Below are 13,341 nucleotides of genomic sequence, written 5' to 3'. Positions count from 1 at the left end.
GGTTTCACTATCATTGGTGACCTAAGTCAATTTATCATTGGCTATTTTTACCATTCTTCCAATAATCTCGCATTATCATTTGTATTTGAACTTAGTTAATGGTATTAGTAAGCATTTGCTCAAACACTAAGCCTCTTTCGGCTCTATGTGAGCTCCACGTCCAAACCTAAAAGCTTGGATCTTTCAGGCACTAACAAAACATCTGATGCAACGACGTCTTTCTATCTGCTTCAACATCACAACATGAACAACGTCAATAACCTCGTCGGCCGAAGAGTATGAGCAAAAACCTTGTTTATCTCCGATAAATGTAAACTATGCCCCTTCGAGCCTATATAAGAATCGAACCGTTCTGACACTTGCTAGGCATCTAACGCCTTTAACAGTCGAGTCGCTGCGAATATCGGATTCTATCCATGATCAATACAATTTTCAGCCTATAGTCAAAGATGGCATATCCTAATCGAAGCCTTCCGGCTTCAGGCTCTTACTATATTTCGCAGTGTCACAGGGGAGACTGTTCCTCGTAACTACTAACTACTATATCAGCTATGCTATTACACTTGACAGCCAATATCCCGGAAGGATGTCTTTCTGCTAGATACCGAGATAACCGTTAGGCAATTACGACCACCTCCCTATCTTGGTAAATGTAAGAAGTTGCTCAACGTACAACGAATAGGCAAAGGAACAGTATCACATGTGCATGTAAGGTGACAACTCTCACTAGTTACCTACCATATCCAATCAATTGAAGAATTGGTGTTACATAGAAAGATAGTTATTGCAGATGTCTCAGTGGTGAGTAATCGCACAGATATCACAGCTCAAGTGTGGAATAAGCCTACTTGTGGTATGTGAGTATGTCAGACAGACACTTATGCGGCATATTATAATCATGAAGGGAATAGCATTCCACCTCTTACTTTCACATCCAATAATGACTTCCCTATGGCGGCAAGGATGTTTGAAAAATAAGAGCAGCGACAAGCTCCTCTGCTGCAGAGCCGTACACAGCCCTACACGGTATCACCTGGCCATCCCAGCCTTCAAACTCGGTGGCATGCGTAGTGTAAAGAGCCATATGTGAAAATTCACCTCCATAAGGCAGCTTTTCCGTGGCGATCTGCAGTGCTTTTCGTAGTGAGGCATCGAGATCAACGTCGCGCTTCGCCACAATTGCTATAGATGTATAGCAGCCAAACTCGGACCCAGACGCATGTAGAATCCGCAAATCAGCAGTTTGGTCATAAGATAGAGTAACACCGCTTGCCCTTAATCCAAGACCCTGCCATTCGATACTGCTTCCTCGGGGAAGCTTATCAACCTCCACGGCAAAGAAGGACGGTATCGTAGATGTTCCCTTTACGATGTCAAAGTCTGGTATCGGGTGCGTAGTCACGTCTGTCTTAGGCTGACCATATTGTCCCCCATATTTCATATGCCAGACATCGAATGCCGAAGAGTCACCATCATCTTCTCCGTCTGTATCATTCGTACTATGATCTTCGTTCATCCACTTCCACATATCCCACGCTACAGTTGCTCTAGACTGCGCCTTAGCATGAGTAGATAGGAACACCACGGCTCCCATCCACCATTTCACTTCCATTGCCTTACCTATTCGCCATAAATGCTGTAGAGATAGAGCAGCTTGATAGAGGAATACTGAAGGCTCGCCTTCCAACGCTCCAGTAGGGGAATATATCTGCATTGAGCTTGGTTCAAGTGGAATTTGGCCAGCAATATAAACTAGTCCCGCTGCTGGTGCCTGCCCAGAAGGCGACTGGATTGGCGCGTACACTGCCTGGGAATAGGGTCCTATATTTGCTGGGGCCCAATAAGACCTTGACTGGACATGGAGGGCTTGCAAACGTGTGCTTGAGCCTAGGTAGAAGGTAAAGGATATCATGATATCAACTCCAGTCGGTAAACTATCCCCGCAAGCCACTGTGGCCCTGGCTGGAGGGTTAGGCCGAGTAAATAGACTGGAGTATATAGCGTTAACAGGTGCAAAATCGTCCATTGATCGGAGTAGAATTGTGCTAAATATAGCATCATTTGGTGTTATTTCTTCTCCTTCTTCTTTCTTTTTGGCTCTTAAAAGAGCTGTCAGTTTCTGTTTGATTGCATCCATCTGCTTTGAAGCTCCGCTTCCAGCTTCAGGTGCGGTAAGATTGTAGATATTCAAGTATCCACCAAACTCTTTATACTGTTCTGTGGGTACCTGATACCTGTTATCTTCCCTTTTATGATATAATGGAGTGGTTTGCGCCACCTCGTTAAGTTTCACAGTGTCAAGAACTCTCTTGAATTCATCCTCAAAAATCCAAGGCACTCTCACATCACTCAGTGTGATCTCCTTGTCATTTTCACAGCGCTCTTTCTCAGCGCACCTGGCACCTTTGAGGGATAAGAAAGCCACTCCGGCTTCTCCAGCTCTTCTATCAACGGAATCAACATGAATTCTCTTCTTCCATAGAAATCGTGGTCCATCTAAAGCAAGGCTTTCGTATTCCCCTCCTTCGCCCAGCACAGCAGCTTCAATACCTTCATCCAAGAACCGTCCCAGTCTCTTCACAATTGACCTCCTGACTGTTCCGTCTTGACTTACAAGGTCACCCCATAAAGTACTTTCATCTAGCCCGCCGCTGGCTACTTTTATTACTCTCGCTTCACAGCCGCATGCAGCCATATCGTCTAGCAGCCCTGTAATAGGTACTCTGGCCGCGGCAGCAGCATTATTCCCGTACTGTACAGGTGCAGGGAGGTACGGGTACATCCACAGCCACGCAAGAGGTATCAGGTTCAACCGTATCGCAACATTTTCGATCCTAGTTCGCTGGTACGTGGACAGAACAGCACCTGCACACACAGCATTCGCTTCCGGGTGGGAGTCTATAACCCGTCGAAGTAGCTGATATATCGATTCTGTTTCATCTTGTTCTTGTTCGTCTGCGAGAGTCTGGTGGTAATAGTCTCGAGACGTATTCACTGCACTCCCCCTTATCTCCTGCCGGAATAAAGGAATGTCCAAAGCTTCCTGGTAAAGCGGAATTACGCTGTATCCAATCGTCTGGGTACATGTAGCTGTCCAGATCTTTGTCCTCCTCATCTGTCTCAATCCTCTCTCCCCCTTCATCTCGTCCTGGATGAGGTGGGGGGTATAAATTGGCGAGTGCAACGACCCCTATGTCCATTTTTCATGCAATGTAAGATGGTATAGAGAGAGTCCTTCCCGCCTGATATCAGAGCAATAACGTTCAGCTGTCCAGACATGGTGGGCGTCTTGGGTGATAGTGGACTGTCGCCTGCTGCATTAGCTGTTGGCTGCTGGTGAATCGACAACTAGCTGCTCTGACGGTGTCTTGTCACTTTCTTTGATCGTGTCACCGAACCAAGCACATGGAGTCACTAGTTCCAAGCTGATTTACCTATTGACAGGCGCCCAAGGCATCGGCTATCGAAAACACGCTGGATGGCCTGGGATCGAAGTTTGCACGAGGTTCTCCCCAGGCATTTTGGCCCCACAGACGTGATAACTAATAACTCTTTGATAGTTTATTCTCTGACTTGTGTTATCTGCCATGTAACTACCAAGCTCTTAACTAACTACAGACCATGAAAAAAAAGAAAGAGGATTTCCTCCTATTCAATAATACACCTATAAATAGATAAGACAAGCTCTGGAAGTTGAAAAGAAAAATCAATATCAATAAATATATTCCTTTTTTATTCTCTTTTCTTTTGATTTAACTAAATACATCCAACAAAAGGGAAGGGGAAAAATTATTATGTACGTTCGCTCAACGAAAGCAGAGCGAGGTACTGAGTAGGTATTGCCGAACAAAATTTATAAGGGGGAAAGACGGGAAATGAATAAGATAAGAATATAATACAGTAGCGACGGTTAAGAAGGTATATCAAGGCGAAGAAGAAAAAACGAGGATAGAGTGATACGTTTGCAGAGGCAAGTAATATAATTAGGTCGCACGCGGAACTCGCATGTGGGCAAACAAAAAGCAGTATCTGGCGTGAAAGTCATAAGAGAAGAAGAAAAAAATATGCTAAACGGGGGAAAGATGACCATGAATTAAAAAGAAAAGCTAAAGGCGAGGGTAAAGAAGAAAAAGAAAACAAGAGCGAAAGGGAGGCAAACAATTATAATAATATTTATCAAGTACAAAAGCTATGAAGGATAAAAAGATAGGCGGGAGGTAAGAATGTAGTATATGGAGAGTGGCGAGGCCGCAAGGCCAAAAAGGGCTTAAGGATAAAGAGTAAAAGTATGCTAGGACCAGCGAAGCATTTTGCGAAGGCAATAGGGTAGTTAGAATGTTGTTGCCGATGTTCAACAGCGAGTCAACACAGTGAAGCAGCGAGTATTAAAACGGTTAAGAGTAGTTCAAGTAACAGGGAAGTAATGCATGAATATCTAGAAAGAAAAGAAAAGCTCATGGCCGAGTAAGCGGGAGCTCGGGGGTGATGGGAGAAGTCATCATTGTATGATGAGAGATCTTGAGAAAGAAAACCCAGAGCCACCCTTTGAGAAAAGGAAGTAAAAAAGTCAGACCTCTGGAAACGCCAATGCCCTGGAACACCAATCCCCTTTATGATGATGAGTTGTGCGCCGATTATATGAGTGAGTAGTATCTCGAATGCCCGTGGATATAAAATTATGTGTCCGGTGAATATGAGCTTTCAGCCCGGGAATAAATTTTGTAAAGGAAAATCATTATCCATACGAAGTGCAAAGCGGAAGAGAAAAAATTGGAATATTTTTACTCGGATGCTTCACGCTTGCGCTTCTTGAGTGGGCGTTTTCGGGTTGTGAAAGGCGCAGAAGACTGGTTGTCTCGGGTGGAGAGGCCGCTATCCGAAGATTCACTGGTCGTTGACTTGTTGGCGGCAGCTTGGGCAACTTCATAAAGTACGGCGCCTAGAGCTCCGGCGTCCTGGTCATCAAAGGGAGATGACTCGGGATGGTGATCGGACATGGTCATGGGCATTCCGGAGCCACCGTGGGTACGTGTGTGTTGAGCAAGATTGTCACTGCGGGAGAACTTCTTACCACAGTCCTGGCACTCAAATGGCTTATCTTCAGTGTGAAGAGAGCGATAGTGACGCTTGAGGTGCTCTTGACGTCGGAATCGGCGGGAGCAGAGGGTGCAGACGAAAGTCTTGGATGGATCCTCAGTTAGGGACTGTTTGCGGCCACGGCGGCCGACAGGGACCATTGGAGTGGGAGCTGGGGTCTCGGAAGAAGTAGTGCTCTGTGGGTTTGTCTCCGAGCTTTCATGGCTTGGTGCTCCGGATTGCTGCTGTGCCTGTGTGGAAGACGAGTCGGTGTGTGAGGCGCGGTTGTTCACGTTACTCTGAGCACTTCGCATGATGGCACCCAGGCTGTCAGCATCGCTGTCCTCAGGTCCAAGAGGGAATTGCCTGATACGTCTACCAACGGCAGATACTCGCTTCTTTGTCCTCATGTCGTCGGCAATGAGGCACTGCTCAGCACTGTCGAAGTCTGGGAGCGGGATACAAGAGCGGGCGAACAAGTCACTCTCCTCTAAGTCGTCCAAGCCCTGTTCGCTTATAGCGTCCTCTTCATGGGATGTGGTAGCGGTGGTGCCGTTGTTGGCGTTGCTGGCAGCGCGTCGACGCTTCTCGCCAAGCAAATAACCGTCGTCGGGTGGCGTGAAATTAACGATACCGTTGACAAATTCGTCCTCAGAATCAAGGTCCGAGATAGCATCGAAGGCCGACAGGCTCTCGAGAGTATCGTCGTGACTCAGCCCAGGAACGGTGAGGCTCTGCTCTAGCTTACAGTTCAGCGAGCTGCTGAGAAGGGTGGACCGCGACCTGTCTTCGTCAACGGTTGAGAGTGGTGGGAGTGGCGGGTAGTCGGGAACGGGGAGCGAAAGCACTGGGCATTCGACAGTGAGCTGGCGCGGGTCACAGAAGTCGGTGCTGGAGGGCTGCTGCGCAGAGAACGAAGTCGTGGGCGTCTCGTGGAGAAGCGAGGAAGAGGAAGTCATGATGGGAGAGCGAGAAGACGAGCGAGAGGATGATGAGGTAAGCGAAGAGCCGCTCTCAGTGCCGCTATTGGAGGTAAGGTGGTTGGCCTCGGCAAGCGGTAAACTGGCATTGGAATGCACCGAAAACGGACGAACATACACTTTATTAGTGCCAAGAGTTAGTATATCCTGACCTGACCTCAGACGATAAACAATATAAAAAAAAGATATAGATTAAAGATGTCCGATAAACAAGATTAAAGGGACAAAAACTCACAAGGTGTCATCTCAGGAGAGGCAGATCTGTGCCAGTGAGAGTTGGCGAGGAGCTCGAGTTCCACGTCTGTCTCGCAGCCCTCTTTGACACCTTCAATGCCTTCCATGCGGAAAGAGTCACCGCCAATGGGAGTGTTAGTCATTCCACAGCTTGATGGGGGGCTGCTGATGCTGCTACCAGAAGTTGACAGTGGGGGAGTAGATGGAAATCCGTTTGCATCAGCCCAGCCACAGTTTGTGTCCAAAGACAGAAGTGCGGGCGAGCCATGAAGGAAAACACTAGGCTTGATGTGCATCGGCTGTGGAGAGGGCGATGGGCTGTGTGTTGCGTTGGGAGTCGAGAGATAATCCTTTGCACTGAGTGGTCTGAACTGAGCGCCGTTCTGCTGGTCAGATGGGTGAAGGTGCACCTGTGGCTGCATGTGGGAGTGCTGAGCGAACTGCTGTGGCATCTGAGGTTGCACCATCATCATCTGGTTCTGGGAGTACTCGTTTGGGTGAGGAGTGAAGAAGGCATGCTGGCCGTGGCGTGACTCTGGCTCTGGGTTGTAGTAGTAAAATGATGGCTGAGCCTGTTGGGGAACACAGGCTGGGTCCATTGTGAGAAGGAGATTTGATAGGATAATCTGGCCAATTTCGTTAGTTAAATCACTAAGAACCGAAACACCACCCCTCTTTGCCCATGATCGTACGATCTGGCTTCCTTGTCAACCTACCAATTAAATAAATATGTAAATTCAGTCAAAAATGAGAAAAGGTATTATAATTCTGTCTTGCAAGTGCTCCCTAGGGAGAGATGGCGTATCAAAAAAGGAGCGTATAGAACTTGGAAGTTCGGCAAAGAGTCGCAGGTCGAGCACTCGTGAGGTTTCGACTATCAGAGAAGCAAAGGCTGCTTTTCCCTTTCGAGTCTTAGTAGTCGAGTTTCGTTTGTCCGCAACCCATATGGTATTAGAACTTCCTGAGGTATTGTTAAAGAACGGCTTTGTTTGAGTCGACGAGTCGAGATGGAGGGAGGATAGGGAGGGAGTTAATAGGTATTAAGGAGTGACTGATGAAGCCTGAGAGTTCTGAGAGGAGGTAGAAGAGAGTGTGAAGGAACAGGCAGGCCAACAGCGTAAAGTAAATATAAAAACAGAACCAGAAGAATTAAAAGAGAGGAAGTAAAAAAAGAATATGGAGAAGATGATAAGTATATAAACGACGAGTTTGACGGGCAAGGCGAAAGAAGGGAGGAAAAAACAATTAGTGAACTAAAAAGAGAGTGACTGGACGACAGTTTTGTCCAAATCAGAGGGTGCAAACGAACGACGAGGGAAGCCAGGCAGATTAACGCGGAATCGAGGTGTGTGGCTCAAGAAGAGAGACGACGAAGAGAAAAAGAAAAGAAATGGCAATGAGTGTATATCAGTGGGAAGAAGAAGATGAAGGAGAAAAAGAAAGTATGAAGATAGGACGATGAAGAAGAAGAGGGAGATGAAGAGAGAAAGAGTGCAAGTGGCAGAATAAGAGCGTGTCAATCACTTTCTCTCTCTCGCTCTCGTTCCCCCCAGCACTGGTGCAGGCTAGGTTGCCAATCCAGCGAGTAGCATGAACCGTTAAGACACGCCGGCCGCCATCCAGTAAGCGGTCGAGCGGGCGCGGGCGAGGTCCCAGTGGCCAGGTGGATATTCTCTTTTTCTTTTTCGCTGGTGGTTGATGATGCTTGCTTCTTTTGCTTTTTTTTTTTCACTTTTTTTTTTTTTTTGCGAACTCGCCCAGACGACGCTACGACGGCCCAGTAGCCATGCCGATTGTAATTGCACAAGAAATGGATATGCTTGTGGGTGTAACTAACAAACCTCGTTAGTTGGTCTGGGGCCGCTGGCCGGAGGATGGCGCAGCCTACGACTCCACTGACAAATGGAAAAAGCAAAAAGGGGACCAACGCGAGGAAAGGCTCACCATTGCGCTGCTGATCCCAGCCAGACAGACAGACACCCATGAAGCACACATCACAGCACAGCACACAACACACCACGCTCACACAGGCTTGCTCACTCTCTGTCGCTCCCTTGGCCCTGAGGACCCTGTCTGTGCCTGCCTGCGGTTGCGGTCAGCGAGGCACCCCCAGGTAAGACTCCGGGTAGAGTGGCCAACGAGCCAACAAGAATGCATAACAGGGGATGTGGGCATTCTCAGACTAACCCTGTGCTCCGAAGGGTGGAAAAGCCAGCAACGGGACATAATACGTAATGTCATGCACTTTCTGACTGTCCATCCCCATCCGTCCCAGAGGGACAGATACCATATACAGATTCCGTACATCAACACCTTCACCTCATTCCCGCGCATGCGGTGTACATATGTACTTTTCAGGGACATGGCGGTATTTGCTCGGCCTCAACTAGGTTCGTTGTTTGACCTCAAGATGTGCCTGCGCATATACTTCGCACACGTACGGAGTACTTACACACCCTCACGCTCACACACCCTGGGCCATTAACCTTCAGGAACGCCAGATTGGCGCTGCTATTGGATCGCCGCTGACCGAGCGAGCAGCCAGCATCCGTGAAATCGTGACATTGTGTTCGGAATAGTGAGAGTTGAGGGCGGTGTGTGGGCCGCCGATTCCAGTGCTGGAGATGAGGCCATCGACGCCGGATGGCCGTGACAGGCGCATCCGTTCCATGCAGCCAGATTGGACAGGCGTAAGGGGTGGTTGGTTGGATATGCCCATACCCTTCCCCCCCAAAAAGTTACCACAACCAATGCCGTGAAAATCAGCCTGTTTCTTCTTTCTGGCTATCTCGATGCTTCATCTCTGTTGTAACTATTTTTTGGCTGGTACGTACCGTAGAAAATAGAGTAAATGTATACTCTAGGGTCCACCAGTCGAGAGCCACTTTGTGGACATGAAACTTGACGGGAAAAATGCGGAGGTTAGAAAGTCGGAACGCCAGGGTGCTCACAGCGGCAGATACGATTCGTGGACATGGCTCCTTCTGTTGGTGCTCGCCCATTTTTTTTACATGTCTGCTTCCCTGTCAGTTCAAGCGTCGCTCTGGTCAGGATAAGAGCACGCGCGCTCGACCCTTGGGGAAAAGTGACTACTCCAAACACTAAGATGGCTGAAAGAGAACGAACTTTCTCTTCTTGTTCATGTCCCTTAGCGCACTTAGTTCACGTTCGACCCGTTCTGGCGGGAGAGGCAGCGTGCTCAAACACCCAAATATGGACGTTATACGCAGTACGCAGGATGCACTGTTGTTTTTGTTTTGAGGGTGGGAAAGTATGCCTTGGTAGAAACGTCCAACTAGAGCCGTTCATACTGCCATGCGAGCGACGACATTTTACAACAGAAGCGCCGTTGAAGAAAAAGCCGCCAGAAAAGAAATCTCTTTCTGACTGTCATTGAGCGTCGAGTTTGTTTTTTGCCTGCTGCCCTTCTGTTTTTGCTACCTATTTTTCTTCTTCTGTGCCTTTCCGTGTGCCGCCTTGTCGGTGATGTCGGCCCACTGATTCAACTATAAAAAGAACGAGTAAGAGGGAGATGATTGCCCACGAAGGATCCATCTTCATGCACAGTTCTGATGCCAGAGACTTTCTGACACACCGTGCAGAACGATAAAAAGAACCTCCAAGAGGGCGAAAGGGAAGAAGTAAAGAAAAAGGAAAGTCAAGATAAGAAATACTATATTCATAAGTCAGCAGTATCATAAACCTTTTTTTCTTTCTTATTGTCTGTCACCTTTCGCTCCCCAACGGTAGAGAGATGGGTCATCAAAGGTATCCTTCTGGTCACCGTCTCTTGCTCTTCTTACTCCGTAGCTAAAAAGCAAAAGTATTGCTGATGGACATTTTGAACGAACCATTCCGAAGCGTTGCGATGGAAAAGCTTCGGCATTGCGTCCTCTCTTGACACTTATTTTTGTTTTCTCACCCATTGCTAGGCGGTCATAATCACATTTTTCGATGATCGCCAGACCGCGAGTCCCAAGGGAAATTCTGAGAGCTGAGCTTGACAAACAAGGTACTCCCTACTAGAGCAAAACTCAGGAAGAAGCGAGGTCTTCGTTTTCCCAGCTGTCGGGTCGATTCCCCAGCTGCACTGTCAAAGCATGCACCATGCCTTCTTTGTTTGCCTTGACCTGGCCATGGGGCTAGTTATGACAGATAACTAGCCAGATAGCTGTGATAGCACCACCATTGCTCCATAGCTAGCTCGTTTCGAGCAGCCGTGCATCAAAATACATGACAGAAAATCGGCACTATTGCCCTTTTGTGCTCCAATGATCTGAACTCTATCCTCTAGAACGGACCGGGGAAGCAGAGGCGCTCGCTCCGTCCACAATTTCTGTCTTGACCGATTAGAAGCTTTGTTCGACGTTTTACCTGGTGTTGCTGCGATGCTAAGTGGGATCTGTGTGTTCTGCTCTTGGACGTTGCAATGACCGACTTAACGCCTTCAATGCATTGACCTTCGATAGTCATTTTGCTGTTTTCATTTTGAAAAAAAGGGTCCAGGTCCGACTCCAGGACGCGCTAATTGGCAGTTATTTTACCCCTGCAGATTGTTATGGGAAGGGCAGTACTCCGTGCCACGGATTGATTTAATGTGCACAGAGCAAGACAGATTGTTATTCCCTCTGTCTATCTCATCTCAGAGACAACAAATGTGATGTGACTGTGCATGCCAGTGTAAATGCTCCGATTTGTGAGATGCTTTCTGGTCTGCATGCATGCAGGCAACCGAGGAACGCCGGGTGCACAGCATGAAAATTTCTGATACACCAAGAAAGCAAGAAAATGTTACCCTAACTTGAGTATCAGACCAGCCTCAGCGAAGACGAATTCGTAGCTCTAGGGTTGACGTACTGGCGAGCCTGTTTTTCTTGTCATGTGCGTATACAGAGTAGTGCACTTTTGGCTTCGTAGGCATGAGTATATACCTAGCAGGTCCCAGGTATAGCTCTGTGGGACGTGACATATTCCTTCATTCATCAACATCATCTTCCTCCGCCTCATTCCCCAGCCGCCACGACACTGGAACGAGTCATGATGCGCAGTCACCTCGGCCTTCGGCTAACCAGACACAGCACAAACATGCACAAACAGGCAAAGTTCTTGTCTGGTGGAAGTTGTTTCCCCTCCAGGAACAGGGATATCAGGAACCAGAACTGCACCAGTCGAACAAACCTTCGAGAGACCCTTTTGAAACCGCGAGTTACAAGTGCAAAACGGGACACCCCACACCCCGCCGTAGTTATCTGATATCACGATCGAGGTTAGAAGGCCGGAAGCTTGATATGAAAAAGGGCAAAAAGGTAAAGGCATCTTCCATGTCTGGGTCGATTCATGCAGATATCAAGTCACGGCAGTTGAAAAGACGACGGCAGATACCTGCTTCCGGCAGTCATTTTCTTGATCTTATCTCATGACGATTTGTTCCACGGCTCGATATACCGATCGTGTAGCTGCTACGTGTATCCTGCAGAGTCGTGCGCGTCGTCTTCTATTTCTCATTTTCTTTTTCTTTTTCGTTTTAATATGAAGTGAGGATTCCTTGCTTGATGCCGGCAAGAGTTGACGTTGACGTTGAATCGAAGTTGTCGAGTGCACATGTAACAGTTGGAAGTTGGAAGTGCAGGCAGACACAGCTCTGCTTATGTAAGTTTAACGCATATTCCAGGCTATCTTCACAATTTCAAGATATCAGATATCTCTCCACTGCTGTCACACGCAGCTGGAGAAGTTTGTACCATAGACATAGTCTACACGTCGACTCCAGCGCGATGGGGAGCGATCAACTATAGATCGAGATGAGCTGACTGCGACACCCCATCTCAAGCGTGCCAGCGGCTCCGCCCGATCAATACGGAGACCTCACCCGATTCTACCAGCAGGCGGCAAATCTCCATGGCAAATCATCACGTACTATGTCATTACTATGTGTGCACTACGGAGTACTCCATACTCGCGGCGAGGTTGACCAGAGGAAAGAAAGCATGTGAAATGATTATGCAACGACGCCGCGCCGATAGACTACTTTCAAGCCTCTCAGATCCGGGGTAAGAAAAAGGTAAAAACCGTTCCTATCAGCTGTCAACCTTTTGGCAAAGCTGCTCGACGGAGCAGACTGATAGAAACCTCAAGGGCGCGTAAGGCCTGTCTGCACAGTCCCGTGCGTCAAACCCATTTTACGAAACCCCAAGGTGCGCTCCCAAATGCCTCCAGAGCACATCGACTGTCCTCGGGCTAGGTCCAGGACAACATGGCTAATAATGACCCAAGAGAGAACTTGATTTCCACAATGTCACGGAGGTGTGGAAATAGTATACATAAGTAACACTAACACAGGGAACAACCAGCTGGGAAACTTTGCCGTCGGCCATCCACGCCCCCTGCAGAAGAGGACCACTATGAAAGTCTGTTCCTGACCCAGGCGATGTGAAGGCCGCTCCACTGGTCCATACCAGGAAGCTTCGACTAGCGTCTGAACCCTAGGAAATTGTGAAACACGCCAGAAGCCCATCGAGTTGTTCCTGTACCCTGGCCTTCTCAAGGGCCCAAGGATGGACGGCTCGGAGTAACTGGACTCAGGACAAGGGAAGGGCCAGCAATAGGTACCCGAGTAGAGGCAATTCGCCCGTCGTGCATGGAGGAGGGTAGCATGGGCGAGTTGGAAATGCAGCCTTGCCAGGCCAGGCACAGGTTGAGCCTGGCGAATATACTCTGGATGCTCAAGTTCGAAAAGGTCTTCCGACTGTGGGCGGCAGATAAATTATCACCTTGCATTAAAATGGTCGAATCGTGCGTATATTTAATTTCCCTCGCTGTTGCCATTGGTATCAGCAATCCTCGACAAAAAGGCCGTTCCAAGGCTGTATCTGAACAAGCTCCGTCCCTCCCCTTCCAGCAAGACGATCCCCTTCCTCCTCTCGAAAATATCCTGCCCTGCCCTGCACCCAACTGGGTTGCCTAGAACAGACTGTGGGATTCGAGCAAGAACAACTGAAACAAGTTCTATAAATGGCAAATCTATCAAGTATTGTTTCATTGCTGCCAGGCA

General features: G+C 48.2%; 5 protein-coding genes across 5 annotated transcripts; 3 read left to right on the top strand and 2 right to left on the bottom strand.

Moving 5' to 3' along the window:
* Window positions 1–949: 949 nt before the first annotated feature.
* MGYG_02673 (meiotically up-regulated 71 protein) lies at window positions 950–3,279 on the bottom strand (the record flags this gene model as incomplete). The annotated part of the gene is made up of 2 exons (XM_003175095.1): window positions 950–3,190; window positions 3,262–3,279. The coding sequence occupies 2 exons, from the start codon at window positions 3,277–3,279 to the stop codon at window positions 950–952; spliced, it is 2,259 nt and encodes a 752-aa protein (XP_003175143.1).
* Window positions 3,280–4,781: 1,502 nt separating this feature from the next.
* MGYG_02672 (MrgA protein) lies at window positions 4,782–6,889 on the bottom strand (the record flags this gene model as incomplete). Its single annotated transcript, XM_003175094.1, has 2 exons — window positions 4,782–6,175; window positions 6,292–6,889. 2 exons carry the CDS (start codon window positions 6,887–6,889, stop codon window positions 4,782–4,784), a joined length of 1,992 nt encoding a protein of 663 aa, XP_003175142.1.
* A 1,187-nt stretch (window positions 6,890–8,076) lies between these two features.
* MGYG_02671 (hypothetical protein) lies at window positions 8,077–8,518 on the top strand (the record flags this gene model as incomplete). The annotated part of the gene is made up of 3 exons (XM_003175093.1): window positions 8,077–8,085; window positions 8,140–8,403; window positions 8,492–8,518. 3 exons carry the CDS (start codon window positions 8,077–8,079, stop codon window positions 8,516–8,518), a joined length of 300 nt encoding a protein of 99 aa, XP_003175141.1.
* A 2,691-nt stretch (window positions 8,519–11,209) lies between these two features.
* Window positions 11,210–11,710, top strand: MGYG_02670 (hypothetical protein; the record flags this gene model as incomplete). Its single annotated transcript, XM_003175092.1, has 2 exons — window positions 11,210–11,213; window positions 11,388–11,710. The coding sequence occupies 2 exons, from the start codon at window positions 11,210–11,212 to the stop codon at window positions 11,708–11,710; spliced, it is 327 nt and encodes a 108-aa protein (XP_003175140.1).
* A 1,217-nt stretch (window positions 11,711–12,927) lies between these two features.
* Window positions 12,928–13,254, top strand: MGYG_02669 (hypothetical protein; the record flags this gene model as incomplete). The annotated part of the gene is made up of 2 exons (XM_003175091.1): window positions 12,928–13,082; window positions 13,125–13,254. The coding sequence occupies 2 exons, from the start codon at window positions 12,928–12,930 to the stop codon at window positions 13,252–13,254; spliced, it is 285 nt and encodes a 94-aa protein (XP_003175139.1).
* Between the last annotated feature and the right edge of the window lie 87 nt (window positions 13,255–13,341).

The sequence above is a fragment of the Nannizzia gypsea genome, genomic scaffold (genome assembly GCF_000150975.2).
Source record: "Nannizzia gypsea CBS 118893 supercont1.2 genomic scaffold, whole genome shotgun sequence".
Lineage (NCBI taxonomy): Eukaryota > Fungi > Ascomycota > Eurotiomycetes > Onygenales > Arthrodermataceae > Nannizzia > Nannizzia gypsea.
Note: the sequence above shows the minus strand (reverse complement) of the source record. Positions and strands in the feature narration are given on the sequence as shown.